The sequence below is a fragment of the Pavona decussata genome, unplaced genomic scaffold, assembly GCF_977016875.1.
Source record: "Pavona decussata unplaced genomic scaffold, jaPavDecu1.1 SCAFFOLD_602, whole genome shotgun sequence".
NCBI lineage: Eukaryota > Metazoa > Cnidaria > Anthozoa > Scleractinia > Agariciidae > Pavona > Pavona decussata.
In genome coordinates this window covers 6,519,107-6,542,450 of record NW_028145860.1, presented here as the reverse complement: position 1 = coordinate 6,542,450, position 23,344 = coordinate 6,519,107, and the positions used below count along the sequence as shown (strand labels likewise).

The following is a 23,344-nucleotide window of genomic DNA, read 5'->3' as shown; positions in this document are numbered from 1 at the left end:
GCTAAATGTCCTAGAAAACAATACCCACCAGTTGACAAAACGTGAAAGACCTGGGACGCCTTAAGCTCGAAATAATTTAGAGACGGTGATTTTTTTTGCGGCTTCTTCTTGTGTCCTACCGTAGCTGGATCAATCGTTCGTTTTCTGTACTGAAGGTTAAAGGATTGAAATGATTGTATTTAATCTTCTCCGTGTTTGGTTGAGTTTTATTGCCCATTTATTTCTAGTAGAGGCGGCTGATTCATCAAGGTAAGTTGAACTTGTTTTGCAATTGTAGACGTTTTAGACCGTTTGAGCGCGTTAAACAGCACTTTACTTTAGCTGGCCACATTGTGGCAACTCTGAATAGCAAGTCATTGTAGCGGGCGTTGGTAAAGCTCGTACCTCGGAACAAAAGGGGCACCCAGGATTAAAAAAATAAAATAAAAATATATGAACTTAGCTGAGGCAGCAAACTCTTCACGGATGGATTTATGACGAATTATTTTGACAACTCTGCCGTATCGGAGATATGGGAGCCTAGATGAGTAGATGCCACACATCAGACATACACGTTACAAATGCACGTAACAAGGACGGTAACAGTGACGACGAGACCTAAGGGGAACTATGAAGCCTATTTACGGGCTCCTAGAAAGAGATGATGGATGATGTTCTTCGGTTTCGAATTATTAAATTATTGAAATTATGGGAGCAGACACAATGCACGCACGATACAATAGTTTCAAGCAGAAGCTATGGTTTGTGGCTAAGCTTGCCATCCTCAGTCCTTAGAAAAAGGCTCCTGTCAGCTGTAATTAAAACTGTAAATTCAATGATACAAGTCATTCCACAGCGTTATAAGCAAGCGTTTCTGTTTGGGTTTTGTGCTTTTTGAATGCGCGGACATTGGGACGAGAGCGAAAGAAACGGAAGAGGGGAAGGGGGGGGGGGGGGGGGTGAGGCCTCTTCCCTACCCTTATCCTTCCTTTTTTTTTTTCGCTGCTGAGAACTAAGAAATTTCAAGGGTCTTTTCGACAGAATCATTTAATGAACTGAATTCGATCGATGGCAAACCCCTCTGAATTACTTTTGTTCCGTCCTTTTAGTTGAGGGTAATCTTTAATGAGGAATGCCAACGTCACAAAAAGTGGTTTACAGAAGGGTCCTCTAGTTGTGTATCATCTCAATGTAACTCTTGTAGAACCTCAAGTAGGCCTGTTTAGAGATCTCATCTAGAACAACTTTAATGATATTTCACTCTAACTTATATCCCGTCTACATATGATTATTCATAAATGTAATCCACACATTTCCGAACATGACACATTCTTGTGCTCTATATATTATTATTATTCACGACACTACAACTATCAGCAGTGTCTTAACTGTTAATATTTTCTTTAATGTAAATACAGGACTTCATTTGAGCCAGCCCTGCCGAGTTGGACATTTCCTGTATAAATATTTCAGATATTTGTCCAAATAATGATAATAGCTGAAAACTGTCATCAGTATAAATTTGACTGACTGGAAGTGACAACTTGTACTCTTTGCAATAACAGCCCCAAATTCGTGACCCAAGAACTAAATAAATGTCTTTTCAGAAACGACACAAAATGGACTCTGTCTCAGGCCTCTCGCACCACCCTGATGTTACAACAGTTGCTTGGTGGTTATGACAAGAGATTGCGGCCAAACTTTGGAGGTAAGAATAGCATTTTATTTTTGTGTGTGTTCACAATTAGCTTTCCCTTTTTTGTTCACGTCAACGAAAAAAAGGTTATTTTTGCCTACTGTGTTTTAAATAATTACCGCAAATCTGGAGATCCGTTTTGATTGAGCGCAAAGTTATACTGAGGCATTGGAAATGATAAATTTGTGCCCTAAAGCATTTTTCTTTGATAAAAAATAACTCATTTGCACATTTTAAAATTAAAGGTCACCACAATAACCCATACAGACAAATTGTTTTGCCCCTTGTGATTTGAAGCAGTTTGTATTGACTTTACAGCTATGCCTCACGCGGTCTTTATAGGGGAAAGCTGTCGTTGTAAGGGAAGTCGTAGTACCTGGGAGCCTAGTGTTTGCTTTGCAGGTAAAACAAAAGTCTTAACGGCCCAGTTGTTTTATTAGATTCAACTGCTTACCTAAAATACAGTGAATAGAGGTTCTATAGTCGACCAAAAAGCTACAGTGGAGACCTATAAATACAAGTGATCCGTTTTCTGGTTGTTTTCTCAGGTCCTCCGTGTAAAATCAACGTTTCCATTCACGTGTTGTCAGTTGTTCCTATCAAAGAGATTGACATGGTAAGGGCGTCATGTCATAAGCACTTCTCACTGATTACCGTAAAACCAAGTAATCCCAATTCAGTGAAACAGCCGGAACTGGAAGCAATTACGCGTAAATGACTTCAATCGCAAGAATTGCTTGTGAGCAAGGCACGAACAGTCTTGGTTTAAATATACCATTTCCGAGTTGCTTTGAACCTCATTATGAAAGCGAGACTAAGTGCAAAGGTTTTGTTATGAAAATCAGTTTTCATTCATATGCAAACAAAACTAATTTTCATTTGAAAAGTTTTGCACTTAGCTTCGCTTTCATAGTGAGGTTCACAGCAAATCGGAAATGGCCTATTGTCATTGATTGAAAAATTGGCGCTAGCATTTCAGGCAATCAGAGCGGGGCAACCTACACCATTCGCAGGCTCGCAGCGTCTTACATGGTTCCCCCAACCCTAAAAAACAATGCAGCTGCAGGTTATCAGGGTCCAGTGAAAATAGAGCTTTTGAAGGTCTACTGATCAGAGCATAGCAAAACAAAGCAACTAAGGAAAACACAGATTTCTTTAGGAATTGTTTTGACACTCAACTACAGCGGCATGACTTCACCTGATTCGGTTATCGCGCACGCGTCATTTGAAAGTTAGGTCATAGCACAGAATACTGATATTTAATAGAAAACTACACTATACTCTGTAGTTCATGAACCACTCACTGACCACAATATTCGAAGACATTAGCTGTGAGCGTATATTTATGGGATCTAAAATGACATAGGCAGTGAGTTTATTTAAAATCTTGATAATACACCCACTAATCTGGTCACTATCTGTGATCACATCTACTTTGGAGCTTGAAACAAAAAGTTGAATTCCCCTCACTTGGCACCAGTTGCATCATATGCGCGTTTTGGATTGTCGCTTTCTTGTGTTATTGGTGTTTATTCTAATTTGCCATAAGCATGATTAGTGACTGCTTCTAGTTACTGGCATTATTTCATAAGCTTTGAACTTAAAATGTGTGGTGACCGTTATTTTGCTTGCAAAACCAGGAAGTGTCTGCCGTTGTATTTTTCCGTCAACATTGGACTGATCCTCGCCTTGCGTACGGTTCTTCACTTGGGATTCCTAAGATGAAGCTGTCAGGGAACATTGTCGATCAAGTTTGGTTGCCAGACACCTTTTTTGTAAACGATTTGGGTGAGCAAAAGTCGATTGAGGATTACTTGTTTGAACTGACAGAAGAAGGAGACATAATTTATAGTTACAGGTATTTTATTGGAAAAATATTTTTAATTAGAAGTTCTGAGATGGTACAGAAATCTGGGTACTTTTTTCCACTCCCCTAATTATATAGCACAGCAAGTTACGCCAACCCCCAATAATGTATTCTGAATGCCTTTTGTATCTCAACATTAGCTTATCTTTGCAGCACACGATATTGGTAGCATTTCAAATGTATTTTTTTATTGGACTTCACTTGTCTCATTTTCAGGAGAAAGCTCCGTTTATACTGTCCTATGAATTTACGAAAGTTTCCAATGGACAAACAACTTTGTGAAATGAAATTTGAAAGTTGTAAGTATGCTTATAATTTCTAAGTTACCCATTTAAGAGAAACCTCGATCGTCTAAAATTCAACACCTAGTTTGTTTTGCCTAGAGTTTCCAATCGAGGGTTGGAAAAAAAAAATCATATTTTAGTCTGTTTTCATGCGGTATTCAAGTCGGTTATTAAACTTTTTCTTACCGCTTGTTTTAGATGCCTACAGTGAGGAAGATATTGCCTATTCCTGGTTGAAACCTGGCTCCATCCAAATAGACAAAGAACTAAAGATTATTCAATACACACTTATAGCTTGGGACCAAGTCTTGCAAGTTCGTGAATATAGTACAGGTAATCACCATAGTGTTATGATATGAAGTCATTTACAAGATAGGCCCATTTTTCCTCAAGTGCCGGTGATTGAGACTCAGATTTACTTTTCCGTAAACCGTGACTCAAGCTTTTATTTATTCGTGATTCGTTATTGTCAATTTTAAGATCTTTTCACGGGCATGTTACCGCAACTTTCTACTTTTAAGTGACCCGTGAACAAAGTGTGGAATTAAACGTAATTCGTAAATTGCATTGCCTTTTCAATTCTGGTTCTGGTGGGTAAATGTACGTTTTGTTTTCAGCGTGGGGGTTGCATTTCAAACAGATGGGACTTTGCTTTGGACAGATGAAACATTCTGTCACCTTTTTCACGTTTGAGTATTTATGACTGACAAACATCACTCTCAACGCCACAATCTGGAAATCAAATTTTTCAAATTGTTTGCGTTTAATCGGCCAGTGAATTGTTCGTTGAGGGACGCTGAACAGAAAAGTTTCCGGTTTAAATACATGAAGGACCATCACCATTACAAAGGAGAAAGCCTGAAAAAATGGTCAACTATCATGGCACTTGGATGCCATTTTAATTACCCAAGGAGTAACAATCTATTGCTATTTTTCTCAGGTAACTTTACATCGCTTGGAGCGATCTTTCATTTCAAACGAGATTTTGGTTTTTACCTTCTTCAAGAATTTGTCCCCACCATTCTGGTCGTAGCTCTTAGCTGGGTTGGTTTCTGGATCGATGAACGATCGGTACCTGCTCGGGTGTCGCTTGGAATCACGACAGTTCTTGCCATAACAACACTTATATTTGGAATCCAGGCCTCGATGCCGAGAGTTGGTCACGTGAAGGCGATTGACGTGTTTTTATTGGGCAGTTTTCTCTTCGTATTTGCCGCACTGGTTGAATATGCCATTATCTGCACATCTTTGAATGTGATTTCGTCAAAGGAAAAACGATTTCAATCAAGAGTGGGACAGTCAGTCATAACTGAGGACTACAGCAATGGGGAAATAGATTTAAAAGAAAACGTCACGTCACCAGGAGTAATTGAAACTAAACAAGAGGAAATTCAGGTAAGAATATTTTCGCTTCTGCCTTGACGAACTTGAAAATGTTTCAGAAATGGTGAAATCAAATACTATCATACCCGGGTTAGTGAAGTGATAAAAAGCACAAAACGACGTTGGCGAAAGCAAAGCAAAACTGAAGCGTATACACAAACGCGAAAATCGCTTTTCGTTTTGCTAAAACAGAATCGAAATGTTTCAGGGACCGTAGACCGAAAACCGTGATGAGCGCTGCTATAAATTATTAGAACAAAATCAGGACACACCCAGTCCACCTCATTGGTGATTGACTCAGCCTTGTATTTTTCCTTGTTTTGTCTACCTGGCTCACTGTGCGACACGATTCACATATTATTTGAGACAGAACAGGCCTTTGGTGTTATTTCCCCTGTCATCACCACCAAGCCGGGAAAAGAGGTGTCTAAGGTTTAACACTCACCCTGAATTAACGAAAAAAAACTTACTGAAAAAAAAAACTTAGTTCCTCCACTTCATCTTGTTACACTTCCTCAGGTTCTTCTAAACTCAACACACAGATTCCTTGACTTCTCTAAAGGCAGCCATTTATGACATTCGTTGTCGATGTTACAACTTCAGTTGTAAACTAGTGCCTGTTTCCTATAGCTTTTGTTCTTATAACTGGGAAATATTCTAATTTTCTTGGTACACTCTTGATTTGTAGGTGGGGGATCATAATGACCATTCGTCGAGCTTTTTACGACCCTGGTTTTTCTGGAAACAAACTTTGGGTATTTCAAAGCTTCCAAAACAAGTTTCACGAGCCTCAACTGGTCAGCGGAAACCATGCGCCATCGATAAGCACTGCAGAAAGTTGTTTCCTTTGACGTACGCTTTATTCCTGTCAATCTACTTTGTAATTTACTTCTTTGCAGACGTTTGAGTTATTACTGACTTGGCAAGTAGCGATTGCAACAAGCGATCACGTGGCGTTTTTTTTTTCTTAAAATGAAAGTTATGATGTTTTGACAGCTTAAAATGATTTGGGGTAGTGTTCTAAGCATTATTTAAAAAAACTTTCATTTCGAAAAATTTATATTGGTTCTGAAATACTGATAAAATTGTAGTTGGTCATTTGAGCAGAATGTATTTCTTTTTAAATGTATGAGGAGCATCTTTTCGAAACCAAATTTTGGAAAAATAACATCAAGGGGACGTTTAAACTGGATTTTGCACTGTTTATACAAAAATTGAGCATAACTGACAAATATTGAGCAAGAAAAAGGAAGTTTGAACTTTGGCCGCCTTGTTGGTAGGCGAACTTTTGCCCTTCGACATGGCGGCCTGAATCGGTTTATAATTTGTCAAAGTTCAAACTGCCATAAAATCTGGCCCTTTGATGATCTCGCTGTCAACTTTGGGATCTACAACAAGTTTGTTGTTTTCTTTCTGTTTGTTAACTTCTTTATTACAGGAGGCTCCTGTTTATTAACATTTTGTGTCCAAAACTCTCCAGCCTCCTGACTAAGATCATGAGAGCTCCTGGTGGTTGCTAGTTTTGATATGACTGCCTCGACCGCGCGGCAAATGTTGTTATTGAAAACTGGATCATTGTATAATGCAATTCTAGGGATTTGATTGGCTTAGGGGCCATGGTATATGAGCCATTATACCATGGCCCAGAAATAGCGAACATTAAATAGTCTTTTGGTTGTTCTTGCAAAACCAAACCAGCAAGATCTAGCAATATATTCCACCCGGGCTTGTTTGATATGAGATGGTTATAGCACAACGAGGCGCGTATCTATCATTTCATATCCAACGCACGCTCGTAGAATAATTGTACGTGCACAGTCTCGATGACAGTGAATTCTGGAAATTCTGTATCTCTTGTCACTCCCCGGCTTTGATAGGCTTGGTCACCATAAAAAAGGTGTGACCATCTCGACCAGCCCAATAAACCCGAGTTCTATCAAGATTCAATCGATTTTTCCTTAGCCGTATTTAAGTCAGTGGCCGATGTCTCGATGATGTTGTATAAACACTCGTTTGAACGATTCAGACGATTGGGGTAATATATAGACGATATCTGATATAGCAACAGGCGCTTAAGACTGATTTCCATATACACGTAACAACGTTGCAAACAGTCGCAAACGTTTTCGATGGCCCGATCGCAAATCACTTTTTGTGATTGCTTTTCAGATCATTTCTGTTTTCCATGTGATTGATTGCTTTATACCCATAACCGTAAATCACAACACAAAGACTGAAGTGAAATTAAACTTTCCTTGTAATGTTACTTCCCTTTAGTTTTGTTCATTTTTTTATTGTCTTTGTCCATCAAGTCATTTCCATACCACCCTCACCCGTCTACTATAGGTTTTCCTTACCAAAGGATCTAAAAGCGCACCTTCTCACTCAACAGCGTCAAGAATTTATATATTTGCTCTATTTTCTGTCTTCTTTCCTTTCTTCAGTCATGTGTTATCTTATATTTTGTTTTATATTATACATCTTAAATAATTTAGTCAAACTCTTTGTATCATATTCTTTTCACCTGCATTAAAAGTCGAAACCAAAAGGCTGGGGGCTAACTAGAAAACTTTCCAGTTAACTTAGCCCTCAGGCTCTAATAATACATTATTGCAATTAAAGTGTAAATTTATTTCTTTTATTTAAACAGTACTATTTGCCAAATTGTCATTAGCTTCAGAGAGCAAATAAAACTTCTTCTTCTACTAAATTTAACCGCTCTGCAACGCCCACCCTCGTAGGCGAGGTGCCCATTGTTGATTGGCAGTTGGGCCAACTGCCAATCAACAATGGGCACCTCGCCTACGAGGGTGGGCGTTGCAGAGCGGTTAGCAAACAGCGTGTCTAAAATCACCCACCAACTAGTTATTTAAGTTTTGTTTTTCTCTTCTTCTTGTTTGTTGCTGACCACACCGGCTGATAATCCACAGTACGAGGGGTTGTTGTAATGGTAAATAAATATTGCCGTCTTGAAAATGTAAAGTTAACTCGGGACCGTGGCCGTTGGCAGAGGTTGGATATAAACGTGCTCTCCCTGCCTTTCTTTTTATGCGCGAACGAAATGAGTTGTCCGTTTGCAGGATAAGCTTTGACTAAGGAAAACTTTTCTGTTTTTCTACCTCAGTTTTATGATTTAACTTAACTCCTGCTGCACTTATTACCGACTTCTCGCTTTCGCTTGTTATAATGTTGTTGAACAAAGTTTCATTTGATACAAGAAATGTACTTAGCAATGAGCTTTGTGGATTGGTGTTCATTGTTAAGCCTTCTTTAATAATTGAGGACGTGCAAAAGTGTAGAATAGTAGCAAATTGAAGAATATTCTGTGTTCCCAAAATAGAAATTGTGTTTGTTTACTGCCATACCATGATGTACTGAAAACGACAGGGCTTCAATGTTCAAGAACGCCGCCTTTGGCAACGATTTAATTAAAAGTTTCAACTGTTATATGGACACAAAAGCCAGCAGGTAATTAAGTGTTTCACTATGTTTTTTCGGCATTTAAATGACTCTAAGTTAGCATAACAGGTGTTTAACACTACATAAGACAATATTCATCAGTCGACAAGCGATGTTACATCCCTCTTCTAACACGTCTAGAAATGGAAAAGTTACCGGCCCTAAAATCTGAAGCATCATAATTTTAAGCTTGCGTTCCACTGTTAAAAGTTTATATTTCGTTCAGGGTTTTCTCTTCTGAGAACTAAAAGATTGGCAAAATGTTTTGCTTTTATTTGCTTGTGTGGCTGAAATTTATCCAGCAGGTTCTTCTTGTAGAAGCAGTTGGATCAGTAAGGTAAGAATAACCAACTTTATTGCTTGCTTCAAGTGTGGTATGTTTTATGTGTAGTGAGTTATTTGTCTTTGGCCAAAGAAACCTCAAAAGAAATGGTGGATTTTCTTTCCACCAAAATGCGGCATTGTCACCGATTGATTTTTGCCTCTAAGATTCCGGCACAAATAAAACAATATTAAAACGACAGCTTTTATCGGCTGGTTAGACCATACGCGGCGGAGTTTTCTGTGAGCGCATAATCAGTAATAAATTGTCTTCCACAAGAGAGAGAGGAACCAGAGAGATTGTATTTTTATCTTTTTGCTTACTTAGTAACGGTACAAACAATACTGTCTCCCAGTCCCCGCGCACCACCCTGATGTTATCAAAGTTGCTTGATGGCTATGACAAGAGATTGAGGCCAAACTTTGGAGGTAAAGTTCCATTTCATTGATATCTTTTGCTTTTTATGACGGAGTTTGTAAGTTAAGGTCCCTTTTAGCTTACAGTTGCTAGAATCTAAACCCACTGTTTTTAAAGTTGAATATACACACATTGCGGATTTACTTCAAAGCTTCCTATAACCGCAGCAGACAGTTAATGTTACTACTATTTGTCCTTGTTTTCACAGGTCCTCCGTGTAAAATCAACATTTCCATTCACGTGTTGTCAATTGTTCCCATTAAAGAGATTGACATGGTAAGACTAGCCTACTAATACAAGCCCTTTTCCCCACGTCCGCGTGTGCCAGGGGCCTCTTGTTCTCTCGACCAATAATGTGAGACGTTGCAAACGGAGCAGGTCGCCCAGCTATTGTTTGTCAGGCTAGCATGTTACTTATTCCCTTTACAGCTTGTTTTCGCGCGGTAGTAACCCAAGCCAGCGACTGGCTATGAGGCTGATATATTCATAGGCTATAAAATAACATGAGTTAATTTTTCATAATCTGGTTATTATTATAACGTGAAGAAGAAAAGGTTCAATTACGGATGTTTTCCCCTTGCTTGACGTGCACCAGTTGGATCATTTGCGCGTGTTGGATTGTCACTTTGTTGTGTTATTTGGGTTTTATTCTGATTTGCCATTAGCACGATTAGTGACTGCTTTTCGTCCTTTGTATTATTTCATAAGCTCTGCACTTGAAAAGATTGCTAACAGTTATTTTGCTTGCCAACACAGGAAGTTTCCGCTGTTATATTTTTCCGTCAACATTGGACTGATCCTCGCCTTGCGTACGGTTCTTCACTTGGGATTCCTAAGATGAAGCTCTCAGGGAACATTGTCGATCAAGTTTGGTTGCCAGACACATATTTTGTAAACGATTTGAGTGATCAAAAGTCGATTTCGGATTTTTTCTTCGAATTGTCACAGGAAGGAGATATTGTTTTTAGTTACAGGTATTCTATTGTATAAATTTCTAAAAAATATTTCCGATGTTATAATCATTAGATACTTTATCACAGGTTTTTGCGATGAATTATAGAATGTATTACAATAGTTCATAACGCGTTTTCTGATTTTAATGTGTAGCTGTGTCCTATGTGTCTGGACAGATATCAATATGTATCCCAGGTCTCACCATACAACGTGAATTCGACTGACGAGGATGATCCTCTAGCCTTCGTTCAGTTACCTCCATAACAAAAACAACAAGTTTCGGTATTTCGGTACCATCTGATTACCTTTCTCATCAGGAGCGGCTTCATAGTAACACGGTGATGGACAAGCCCGAAAGGCCGGCACTGGACACGCAATAGACTCAGTTCCAACACCGGTGTAGTGGTGATAAATGAAGGAACACTCAGGAGATGCATCAAGGAGGCAATGGAGGTCTAGCGACAGACCCTCGTTGTAAACCGAGATAGCGGATATACGACTGTGAACAATCATGAATACTTATGGTCACGTGACGACTGTTATCGAACAAGGCACCTGAACTGAACTGAGCCTTATGACTTGTCTCCAAATCCCCTAATTATGTAGTTCTAAACGCCTTTTTATTTGTTTTGCCTCGATTTCCAGGAGAAAGCTTCGTTTGTACTGCCCTATGAATTTGCAAAAGTTTCCAATGGACGAACAAGTTTGCGACATGAACTTTGAAAGTTGTAAGTATGTTGAGAGGGTTTATAGTTGAAAACGGGTCGCTAACAGACATATAAATAAGTAGTACAATCGAATTCAGCAGGCTATAAAAGTCGATCAAGTGTTCCAAACAAATTCTCCCAACTAGTAGCTTAAGAAATACATGACAAACAGTGAAGAGAAAATGCATGTTTGTATCAGAGCTTAAAAGGTTTATGATAGGTTTCAACAACTGCTAATTTTTTAAGGACGGTGTCTACTTTTGCCACTGCGCATACATTCTGTGCATCTCGCGATGGTCCAAGAAAGTCGGGTATCTTAACGCCGGTGCCTGCTAGAAAAGAGATATTTTTGCGCGGTTTACAACTACGCGGGAAAAGTAGATCTTGGCAAAGGTTATTGGAATCCGAAAAGAAAATTAGGGGGTAACCACGCATTCTTCAGAGATAATTAAGCTTCAATTTGGGAAAAAAATGCCATACATTGTTTTGTATTTTAGCGCTTTTTATAGTTATTATTGCTTAATTATCTCTTAAAAATGCGTAGTTACCCCCAATTTTCTTTCTGGATTCCGATACGCCTTGCCAAGATCTGCTTTTACCGCATAGTCATAAACCGCGCAAAAATATCTACGCCGGTTCTAGCAGGCTCAGGCATATTAAGGCATGGCCAAAAGCCTAATTTGCATAAAATCAGAAAACAATCATAACATTTCGTACATTGAAAAAAGAAATGTCAAACTTGGCAGTCAGATAAAACTTGATGACGGTAACTGATTGTTGCTTTTAAGTGTGGAACATTTTGGTCACGTGACCATAAGATGATGGTTAACGTCTAAAATCTTTAAAGTAAAACGGGGTATATAAAACAAACTATAATCAAACCTTTTAGGGTGTCATACTATTAAATTATAAAAGTCCATTATTAATTAGCCTTGTATGGTGGTACCTGTCATTCCTATTAGAAGTTATTAAGTCATTTCTAATGTCACGTGACCTATTTCCCTTAATTACAGGACTGTTATTTCAAGTGGACACACAGACAAAGCTAATTCATTTCAATCCCTTGACATGTAAACGTATGACACCAAAGGGGATTTCATTCTATTTCATTTTATATACCCCATTTAACTTAGAAGATCTTTAACAATCAATGATCATTTACAGGTCACGTGACCAAAATGCCCGTCACTTTGAAGCAAAAATCAGTTAAGGTCTTCAAGTTTTATATAACTGCCAAGTTTGACATTTTTTTGTTTAATGTAAGAAATGTTATGATTGTTTTCTGCTTTTATGCAAATTAGGCTTTTGGCCATGCCTTAATATGCCTGAGGGCCACGGCACCGTCCTTAATACGCCAAAGTAAACCGACATAACACAGTATTCACCTCATAACTATACTCTGGATTACAGATGGCTACAGTGAGGTAGATATTATCTACTCGTGGTTGAACCCGGACGCCCTCCGCGTAGACGAACACTTGGAGATCCCTCAGTACACAATAGTGGCTCGGGACCAGGACATTCACCAACATGAATATAGTACAGGTAATTCAGCGTATTGTTACATGAAGTAATAACAAGACATACATCTCCGTACCCGGTCTCCATAGCAGTTAAGCGCAAATAAGGTGCATTGGTTTGCAAGTGTTATGAAACAGAAAGTATTTAACTTACCTTAATTAACCGACTGAATTTCAAAGACAACTTTGACATTCAATAATCCCCTTATAAACTATTCACGAAAATGACAACGTACAAATCATGGAAGCTATTTTTGAAATGAGTGTCAATTCATGGACTGTTATTTCTAGAAATTATAATTCTCGCACATTCAAATCGGCATCAACGTTAACTCACGCGTTACAGAGACTCAAACACATCATGAGCTGAGTAAAACTCAATTACCCCAGCAGTTACAACATCCTTTGTATTTCGCAGGTAATTTTACTTCATTGACGGGAATTTTCCGTTTCAAAAGACAACTTGGTTTTTACATTCTTCAAGAATTTGTTCCCACCATTCTAATAGTGGCTGTCAGCTGGGTTGGTTTCTGGATCGATGAACGATCGGTACCCGCTCGGGTGTCGCTCGGAATCACGACAGTTCTCGCCATTACAACTCTTCTGTTTGGAATCCAGGCTTCACTACCAAGAGTTGGTTACGTGAAGGCGATTGACGTGTTCTTGTTCGGTAGCTTTGTCTTCGTATTCGCCGCTCTGGTTGAATATGCCATCATCTGCACATTTCCAACCGTATTTTCGCTCAGAAAGTCAAAGCAGAAACCCTTTCAGACACGGGTGTGCCCTTCTGTAAAAATGGACCTGTACAGTAATGGTGAAATAACTTCCAACGGCACGTTTCATGGAGACTATGGAAATAGACAAGATAATATTCAGGTACCTTTTGTTTTTCTAAAAACCCTCAGATTTATTTTATTTATTGCATGAATTTTTACAATTTTTATGCAGATCTTTATGATCGCCTAAATTTCATTTTATCTCTTTGACTTTTCTTTGGCGACGAGCCATTTTCTCTTCATGAGAACTATGTTCGACATTAATTGGTTGAGAGATCCGAGTTACCTGTGAAACAATCGCTTTCTGAAGCAAGAGAGATTCGTAAGCACTTTTGTTCCGTCTTAACCCAAACTTTCGCGCTATAGGAACTGCTTGAAAACCTTACATCCGGGGATTCCACTCTTGCTTTTGCGTATGATCTATTCTCATCACATCTATTCCAACAATTTTGAAGAAAGGCTCTGGGTTCTGACAGGGATGCATACAACTGTGCTACAGGGTAAAATCCTGATACCTGCGATAAATCGTTGCTTTACCCCAAACAAAAGGATCGGAGAGAAAGATTAACCTAAGATTCAGTTTTGTCGCAACCAGATGTGGAGGCGCGGAGGTGTAGTTGTTAGGGCTCATCAGACGATTGGAAGGCCGCTGCCTTGTGGGCTCTTCATCCTTTTCTTGTTGTGTTTGTAGACCAGGAACTTTATTTTGCACTGTCTCTGAACAACGTGTGTGCAAAGTTACCTGTTGGTTGTCCTTCGATGACTAGTAGTGAAACTGCTGGTCTCTTCATGGTGGATATCCTGTGATGGACTAGCATCCCCTCTGGAGAGGTTAGGAATACAAATAGCCACCTCATGCTCGTTACAATGCGATTGCACACCACAGTTTACCGCTGGGTACATTGCAGCATACGGCACCCATTCAGGGAGGAGTTGAATTACACGTAGGCTCTTTGTGCTGGGTATCCCCGGCTGTGATGGACTCGCATTCCATCCAGGGGGAGTAGTAAAAATGCTCCTAGTTGCTTCATGATTCAGGAACCGGGTTAAGCTCTGAAATATTTGAGCCACTTCGTTCGTGAAGATTTTACCTATACCTACAGCTGAACCACAGGGAACGGCGCGGCAATCATGAGAACAGTTAACTATGAATAAGTCTATGAATAGCAAGCCGATGAAACGTGACCTCTTTTGCATTTGGCTCCCTGACGCTGGAAAATTTGAAGTTCGATTACAGTTTATAGCTAACTCTAGTTCGAGGTTTCCAAAATACTGAAAATTCCTGAATCACGTTTAAGGGGGTCTTAAGGGAGACATTTAAGGGATCCACAAAAGACTAAAATTTGGCTTTTTGTTATGACCCCTCTTGAAAGTGGCTCACATCTTCTTCTCTCTAAACATAGCCGGCCCCATAGATTGAACGAGCTTCAAATCTGGTTTTCTAACCTTTATATCATTTTCCTTAAATTTTGTTGCCTGAATTCTTTAACTGATTTAAGGATAGAAATATTAGAAGGACAATTCTTATTACTCTAACTGGGTACTTATTTGGAAAGTAACAAGATCGGGATAGAAGCAGACTGGCTGTAATGTCTTGTTTTAAAATCAAGTGTGTTGTCTTTCTTCTAAAAATAACACCAGAAATTTTCATTTAATCTATTTGTACTGTCTTTTTCTAGGAAAAAGATCATCAAAATGAAGACTATAACTCTTCCTCGAGCTTTTTACCATATTGGTTTTCTTGTAATCAATGTTTGGACACTACAAAGCTTGGAAAGGCCTCGCCTGGTTATCGGGAGCCATGCATCATCGATAAAAACTGCAGAAAGTTGTTCCCTCTTGCATACACGTTATTTCTGTCGATCTACTTTGTAGTCTACCTCTATTCATCCGTTTGAGTTAAAACATCCTGGCTTATTCAAGAACTGGGTGCAGAAAATTTCCCTCTCGTGTGCACGGTGAAGGCAGTCACCATGTTGCTGCTGGGCTTCGACGGTTATTGACTAGTTGAGCTTGTTCAGTCCTGAAGTTCGCGGCGGGTTAAATTTAAAACATCCTAAGGACCAGAACAAGGAAATATAATTTGTGAAATCAAGGTTGTTTACGGTCCGAATCTTACCCGCTATAGACACAATTCGGACCGTTCAGAAAACCAATGACATTGCTCCTTTTCCTGATAGACCTAGACCGGCGGAACCGGATATGTTTTCCTATTAAAAGATTTTTATGCAAATGATGTTAGATTTAACTGATGAGTACAGCCAGTGCCCAATGCTACAAAAAGTTGACAGTTAGAGATATTACACTAGTGACAACTTGAGGATATATCAACTTTACAACCACTGTACAAGCACTCCAAAATAAGATATCGATACGACTCCATAACTCTTTAAAAAACAACAACAACAAAAAAAAAGGCTTGTGGTTTCACCGCATCCAAATATGTGACACCCCTTTTACCATCCGCGACAGTATTAAATCTTGGTATAAAAAAATCCGCATTCCTAAGAGCGAAACCACAGGCATTGTTACTGATATACTCAGGACATTGACTATTTTTTACTTTATACATTCATTTTCTGACGATCGAGGGTAAGTATTAGAATAACAGAAGAAGTATTCTAAGTTGTTTTATTCTGGCATTAAGACATATTAATAACATGGTAATAATATTCGAAAGCGTTTTTTCATAAACATTAAAATTAAATTCTGCCAATGGCTTTCGATGCTGCCCATGTGTTTATCTTTTATTATAACGCACTATCTGGTACTCTGTTTCAGTCTTGATTAATCGACGCTCTGTCCATCCATTATTTCTAGCCATCTAAAACCTAATTGTAAACCATAGACAGGCTTCCATTATATTTTTTTTTTTGGTATTTTAATGATTTGTATTGCCATATAAGAACGTCAACGGACTAAAGTAAAACGTAATTCAGCAAGCAAAAAAAGAAGACAAAATACTTACCGGCATCGATCAATGAATAATACTAGTGAAAAAGAAATAAACTAAAACAATAAAAAAGCAAGATAAACATTCACATTTCAATGCGAATAAGAGAATGATTAACGTCCAGTCATCATTTCTTTATACTCCTTGTCCCATTAAACAAAGTATCTTATTTATTATTCGATTTTGCAATTCTACTGTCAATAGTCATAAACTTAGTTTAATTCTGATAAAAGAATGTTAAAGGACGGTATTAAAGTATTGTTTCTACAATAATAAATGCATTGTTTTACAACAATGATAATATGATTTAACAACAAGAAGTTGTCCTTTTCCAGAGACCAAATAATTTGTCTACATTGGAAAGTGGTTCAAATTGTTATGTTTCTGTTTTTGCAACGGCTAACTAGAGCGTTCCAAAGTGTTTTCATATCAAAATCACAAAAAAGCAGGAATTTATAGCCAACCCGTTTAAGGCAGTGCGATAACAAAATGTTTCAACTGGTCATTGGCGAACTTTTTACCCACAAATCCTTTCTGTTTTATAGCCTTTGAACAGGCTCCCTTGCGGGGCATGGGACGAAGAGAATAATCTTGCCCATAGACTGAGCTCGATTTTTCTGTTCGCCCTATACCCTACTTGGGAACCTGTTCACAGGCTATTTTTCAATTATCGATTCTAAGTGAGCCAGGAGCTTTGAGACCACCTCCATTCTACGAAATTGTTCTACGGTTTTCCCTTCTTAATGATGATATTCTCGTTCGATTATTGCTCATAGCAATACTAAAACAAATTTTAATCACATTAAAAGGGCTAAAATGTTATGAATCCCCTTCCGCTACTGATACATTTCTGGTCATCTAAAACCTAATTTTAAAACCATGACAGCCTTCCATTCCGCGAAATTGTTCTACAGTGCTTCTTTCTTGAGTGCTGCTATTATCGTCACATTCTTAGCCGGTTTGTCATGAGTTTTTCCAACGAGTTCATCATTAATAATATATTCACCTTTCCTTCGGATCAAGGTTGGAACAAAAGTTGTCAAAATGGCAGAGAGGCAAGTCGTGGCACCCAGGGTATAGAAAGCGATGGCATAGCTCTGGAACCCGTCATATATCCAGCCAGCGATCAGCGGTCCTAAAGTTCTTGGAACGGAAATGACAAAGAACGTTAAGCCCAACCCATACGAGACTTTTTGTACACCAAGAATGTCACACACAATAACAGGATTTATAATCAGGTAGCAGCCTCCAAACAAACCAAAAATAAACGCGTCCGCTGCTAACAGCGAGTACGATTTCGTCAGAGGCACAACGAAGTTGCTGAGTCCGACGATCAGGAAAGCGACTTGAGCAATGTACACACGGTTCAAGTGTCGGATGTCCGAGATGCGGCCGAAGATAACACGACCCGAGGCTGAACCAACCGTAACGAATGTTAGGAGAAGGGACGCACGAGTCTTGTTGATGCCAATGTCTTCAGCCAAGCGAACCTAAAATTAGTGGAAAGAAAAAGAGAATGTTCATTCGGGTAAAAGAAATGTTTCGAAACAAGCTGATAACAAGACGTTTTTTATTTCACTGCAAGACCAAATTGAAAACTCTTACTTCAGCAGTAACCGAAACATAACAAAACAAGATCAGAGGGGATCCTTATAAAGGGATACTGTACCTTTTTTAGGGGAAGGGGGTGGGTGTTTATAACCGGAATAAAATTTTTGGGAGGGAGCTTATAAGCGGGATTTTGCAGCCGGTGTACAAAGTCATTCAGAATACAAAACTAAACTCACCAGATGAACGAATGGGACCATGTACCCAAGCATGAAAATAAAGATGACGGCAATCCACATGATGAACGCTTTATTCTCCAAAATCTCCCAATCAAACATGCGCTTTTTCTCTCCATGTTCAATGTTGGCAACACTGTTCTTTGGGCACACGCTGCGCTTTGGCCGAAAAACCAGGGAAAATCCGGAGAGGAGAAGAAACGCAGCCGAGAGCACACGGAACGTGTTCGCAAGTCCAAGATGAATAAACAGTTGTTGCATGGTTGGGTTGAGAATACTTCCACCAACAGCGCCACCGAGTGCCATGATCCCATTGGCAAACGCTAGCCTTGATTTGAAGTGCTTTGTCAGTATTAACAAATCAGCGAAGTATACAAACGATGCGCCCAGGCCCCACACCAAGCTGTAGGTTAAATACAACATTGGAAGACTGGTAACAAATGAAGAGCTCAGTAAGCCAACCGAACAGGCCAAGGTACCAAGCAAGGCAACTACCCAGCATCCATAGCGTTCGCCGATAACAGCGCCGAGTGGGAAGAACAGATAATAGGTGGATACAGCAAGAGAGCTCACCCAGGCTGAAAAGAAAGGGAAACAGTTGTTTGAGGTTAGAAATGCGCCATGAAGGGTAAATATACAATTTAAATTTTTCTGAGCAAAAGATACACAGTGGGGTGAATTTCTTCACTTTTGGAAACAAAAAGAAAATGACCGTGACTCAAAACTCACATTAACTCATATGAAAACGGTTAAGTTAGGATCCGCGGGCACTTCACTTACGGCTGACTTCTTCAAAATTAAAGTGGAACGTTACTTAGAAAATTACGCAACAGGAAAAAAAAAAAGCCTTTAGTGCTGACATAACCTGGAAAAAAAACCAGACGACTTATAGGATAAGGCTTCCGCCATTAACACGAATTAAAGTCAATATCAAAGGACATGTTTTGGGCAGGATGTAAATGGAGTAAATGCTGTGAGCAAATTCGGAAGGTTGGAATCTTTTCTCACCTGTTTCTGCCCTTGATTTGTTAAATTCGTCGATTAAAGCGGCATAAATCACCCCAGAGCTAGTTATCAGGCCTCCCACGAAAAATTCCATCAAAAACGTTGTACCACAGACTACCCACGCCCATCCTGTGTCATAATGACTCTTGATATCGAGCCCAGCCTCTTCATCAGGATGAGGTTGTTTGGTCTTATGGATGTTGTCTTTGGATTCGTTTGTAGGCTGGACTTCATTAACACGTGAATATTCTTCGTCAGGAACCTCACTGCCAGGATGAGGTTGATTGTCATGGTTAATCTTGTCAATGGGATGAATTCCATAGATTTTAATATTGCTGTCACGATTAGCCTCGTTATCAGGATGAGGCAGTACTGCATTTGTTGCTGTGTGACCGGTGGAACCCATTAGTGACTGACGTAATTTGTGTGTCGTTTCCTTGCAAACTGCTTTTTTTGTCGTTATCTGGCAAAATGAATAGAGAGGTTAGTATCAAATGGGCGCCAAGCGATGACAAAGTCTAGTTGCTATTGTTCATGAAATTTTATTTGGTGGCTACAAAATCAAATTTTACGACATGGTCATGGCAAGAGTACGCAATTAAACACTTTCTAGCTTTTGCAAAATGCATTTCCTTCACCACTGTAAAAAAAAAAAAAAATTCCACGTATGAAAGTGTAAATTAGCAGTAGAGCATTTTTGTGGTGAGTAAGTTTTCCTGTTCGTGACAACATGACTCCCAACTTTCTAGAATTCTATAGAATTCACTAAGATGGTAAGTCAACGTGGGTGGACGTAAAGAATCGGGCATACAATTACTGATCAGGGTCACTGGAGAGCAAAAAACGTGTTGGAACTCAGGAAAAACTGTCCAGCCAATATACTTCACTATTTGAGCGGGGAATGGAACCTTTAAAATGATCATTCAAACATCATGCGAGCTATTGTTCCCAGTTTTTTATTGTTCGAAGAAAAGGGACTGAAAAGTGCTTTCGTATGGTGCTGTTTGTTGTGCTGTGCGATGTGGTTATAATTTTTCAGACTATTAACAAACATTTTTAAGTTTTACTTTTCATTAAAGACAATAATTTCACGTTGACAGTGATAGAGAAAACAGATTCAATGCAGAGTAATTACGGAATTTCGCGCGTGACTGCTGCCACAGTCTTCTTTTCAGCTTACGGCCTTCTTAGGTTTTCAGATAACAAACTCTGATATATTTTTATTTTACAGCGTTTAGTTATCGTGTTTCTGTATATCAAGAAACGGGATATGAATGTGATTTTTTCGAACAGATTTTTGCAGGTTTTTTTTCGTGGATGGCCATTTTAAAACGAAACTGTAAATTTCAAATAATGCACCTGATTTGTTACGTAAGTACCAAAATTTTTGGTTACGTACGTAACTGCTTGGTCAGGCTTAACCTACACAACAAACAACTCATTCTGTGAACCATAACTGCATTACTCCGTGCGTGCGTGGTTTAAAATTTGCATCTTTAGTCATCTCATCGTGAGACAAAAGATGATATATTTTACTTCTAACCCTAACAAGACATGCAAAGGCTACACTAAAGGCTTAATATGTGGGTCAAGACAAGTGCGCAACAAACGGGTTAACAGGATATGTTCAGAAGCTCCCCAAATTTTGATTATATCGACTTCTAAGGCTTGACAAACCAAACTGCTGATATGGCGTGATATATCATAGCAGACCCTTTCACCTCTCTAACCCTAATTTTGGAAATTGATATTTTTCTGTCCCTTGGTCTGTCGCGTTTTCTTGTTCCGTGGTTTAGCTCTGAATTATGATTGTGCAAAGATTGTGTTGGTATACGCATGGGATTCGTCTAAGGTCATATTCACCTATAATATATATATTGGCATGCACATTTCACACTACACTGCTGAGCAATCTCGACTTAGTTGCACGCATGCTTGGTTACAAGTTCAAATTTACTGAACCCATAAAACAGTGACAAAAGTAAAACTAAACTATTTTTTAATGACGCAATACAGGAAAACTTTGAGATCATGAGCGCTGACGATTCATAGAAGACTGCGGAGTGCTTGATCTCAACAGAGGCTTTTTGTAAAATAGGTATCTAATGAAAAAGCCTATGAGCCAATCGTTAATGCTTGAATGCCTCAAAACGAGCGACACTAGGAAAATAACGGATTAGAAACAAACCTACAACGCCGACTGATCACGACATTCAAACTGTCTAAATTAGTGAGTTATTACAACTAACGAGGGATAAAACTTAAATATTAAGAGAAAGAAAAGCAGCATAATTTGCTTTTTTATCTGGCTAGCCAGTCGACTAACCCTTGCAGCCGAAGTTAAAGAGCAAGATATTTGATCATGTGAAAGTTCAAGTATATTTGAATTGCAGTCAGGTAAAAAATGGGAAGGGACAGGAAAGAAACTTTCTTGCTCTGATTCCACTGAAAACTGCAGTTTCTGCAATATTGAGCCAAAACGTCATTAAAGCTCAAAAGCGAAAGCACGCAGGTCGAAAAAGGTGTCGGCTAAAGCGGTACTGACTGGTCAACAACGAAATCGTACCTGCGTTTTTGATTTTTGACCTCCATGGAAATAAAACTTTTAATAAAGAAACGAATGTGTTATTTCATTTATAACAGACACGTAGTAGCAGTCAGAATTTTTAAGAAAATCTTCCAATGGGGTGTAAATATAATGCGTTAGTTCTTCATAAAAGTCCAAATCTAGTAGTAAAAAACAAACAAACTAAGTTTACATGTAAGTATCTGCAGCTTTGAGATTTTTTACTGGCACTGGAATGGTTGATAAAAAATTTAAAACGGGCATGAAAAAGAATGTATGGACGCTTTTAGGTGGCGTAGCATGTACTTAATTCTCTTGGAATACTTTTCGGAACTTTTTTTAGTTGTTGTCTTATCTAATAAAATAATTAAAAGTAACTGCAACTGTAATACAGAATGCAACATACCTTTTCTGTTAACGCTCGTAGACTTCAGAACCTTTAGCAACAACTATACCGGTCTGAGGCTGGTCCTGCTGCTTCAAAATTTTTTAGTCCCGTATTAAATACTCGTAAACAAATAAACAATATTATCTGATCTATGCCGACATCCTTAGAGCACTTGACCAAACTAGCATGGCGGCCTTCGTTACGTCACAGCTTGTTATATTAAAATTGTTTGTTCTTAAGTACCTGCATATAAAGTGATAATCTTTGCGATATTTCCACTTCTTTTTAAAATATGTATACATTCTTTCTTTTCCTCTGGTTATTTTTACGCACGTCCTTTTTTAAATTCTGACTCCTACGATTAATACTGGAATGTTGCTAAACTATTGCATTAAAGCAAGGCTGGTCAAAGTTACACCCGATTAAATTTTGGGTCCAATACTGATTTGTCACTGACGCACACAACATTACTTAAGACATCTTTTCCATGAAATAAGACAAAAACAGGTAACATTTTCAATTGATGAGGGAGGTAAATTAATGGCGCCTTGCTGTGAACAATAATACGGAACGTGTTCTGCTTACTAGTTCACTTAACGTTTTTTAATATAAATACGTCAAAGCTATCGCCCAAAGCAAATTATATTCAGCATTGTTTGTTGACCTAAGCCGAAGATATTTGCCCGGTTATGTGTTAATAATGGTCCTTGTTCTAGTATATTTGAATGGTTTTATAAGCAACATATCGTCTGATTACACGATTTCTTTTTTATCATTTCGCCATGTTAACTGTGTTTAGGTGCTTGTTTCGGGCTACGAATGTGGTGTCAGATGATGTTTTTTTTTTCGCTTGCACCCCTTTACAACATGAGATTTATTGGTACAAGCTTCGAGCAATACGTAGACTTAAACTTTAAACCAATTCAACTTTTATAACAATAACAATTAGTCTTGATACTAGTAGAAACTGAGTGAAAGACACCTCTTTACTTTAACCATAATATTTTCTAGTCGACGACTGAGTGTCAAGTTGGTAAAAATGATTTAAAGGAATGCGACCGATCAAGAAATGAATAGGGTAAACTGGATACCAAAGGGCGTTAAAAGCGAAAGCGTGCAGGCAAGTCATCAATACAGTGGCCAAAATTTGAGCTCCTCTCGAAAGAGAAAAAATCGTGGAACCTGGACGTCTAAGGTGTTTTCAGTTAGTTGCCCAACTTACGAGGACTTGCAAGTTTATAAAAAATGAGGAGGAAAGTATTTAATTTCTGTAAACAGTAAGCT

At 38.7% G+C, this 23,344-nt stretch overlaps 3 protein-coding genes across 5 annotated transcripts; 2 read left to right on the top strand and 1 right to left on the bottom strand.

Annotated features, from left to right (window-relative positions):
- Window positions 1-4: 4 nt before the first annotated feature.
- On the top strand, window positions 5-7,475 carry LOC146449722 (glycine receptor subunit alphaZ1-like). Its single transcript, XM_085101236.1, has 8 exons — window positions 5-249; window positions 1,587-1,687; window positions 2,224-2,291; window positions 3,316-3,533; window positions 3,759-3,841; window positions 4,025-4,159; window positions 4,767-5,221; window positions 5,898-7,475. Exons 1-8 carry the CDS (start codon window positions 170-172, stop codon window positions 6,114-6,116), a joined length of 1,359 nt encoding a protein of 452 aa, XP_084957362.1. The 5' UTR covers window positions 5-169; the 3' UTR covers window positions 6,117-7,475.
- A 1,157-nt stretch (window positions 7,476-8,632) lies between these two features.
- LOC146449721 (gamma-aminobutyric acid receptor subunit beta-like) lies at window positions 8,633-16,084 on the top strand. Of its 2 annotated transcripts, none has more exons than XM_085101237.1 (8): window positions 8,633-9,005; window positions 9,318-9,418; window positions 9,616-9,683; window positions 10,164-10,381; window positions 11,007-11,089; window positions 12,479-12,613; window positions 13,007-13,464; window positions 15,044-16,084. In XM_085101237.1, the coding sequence occupies exons 1-8, from the start codon at window positions 8,929-8,931 to the stop codon at window positions 15,260-15,262; spliced, it is 1,359 nt and encodes a 452-aa protein (XP_084957363.1). In that variant the 5' UTR covers window positions 8,633-8,928; the 3' UTR covers window positions 15,263-16,084. The 2 variants fall into 2 exon arrangements, with proteins under 2 accessions (XP_084957363.1, XP_084957364.1); XM_085101238.1 differs by having other exon boundaries at window positions 8,640-8,677.
- Window positions 16,085-16,209: 125 nt separating this feature from the next.
- On the bottom strand, window positions 16,210-22,119 carry LOC146449720 (monocarboxylate transporter 10-like). 2 transcript variants are annotated; one of them, XM_085101235.1, is made up of 4 exons: window positions 22,079-22,119; window positions 19,110-19,569; window positions 18,105-18,679; window positions 16,210-17,807 (listed from the first exon to the last, which is right to left on the bottom strand). In XM_085101235.1, exons 2-4 carry the CDS (start codon window positions 19,510-19,512, stop codon window positions 17,226-17,228), a joined length of 1,560 nt encoding a protein of 519 aa, XP_084957361.1. In that variant the 5' UTR covers window positions 19,513-19,569; window positions 22,079-22,119; the 3' UTR covers window positions 16,210-17,225. The 2 variants fall into 2 exon arrangements, with proteins under 2 accessions (XP_084957361.1, XP_084957360.1); XM_085101234.1 differs by lacking the exon at window positions 22,079-22,119 and having other exon boundaries at window positions 19,110-19,833.
- Window positions 22,120-23,344: the final 1,225 nt, after the last annotated feature.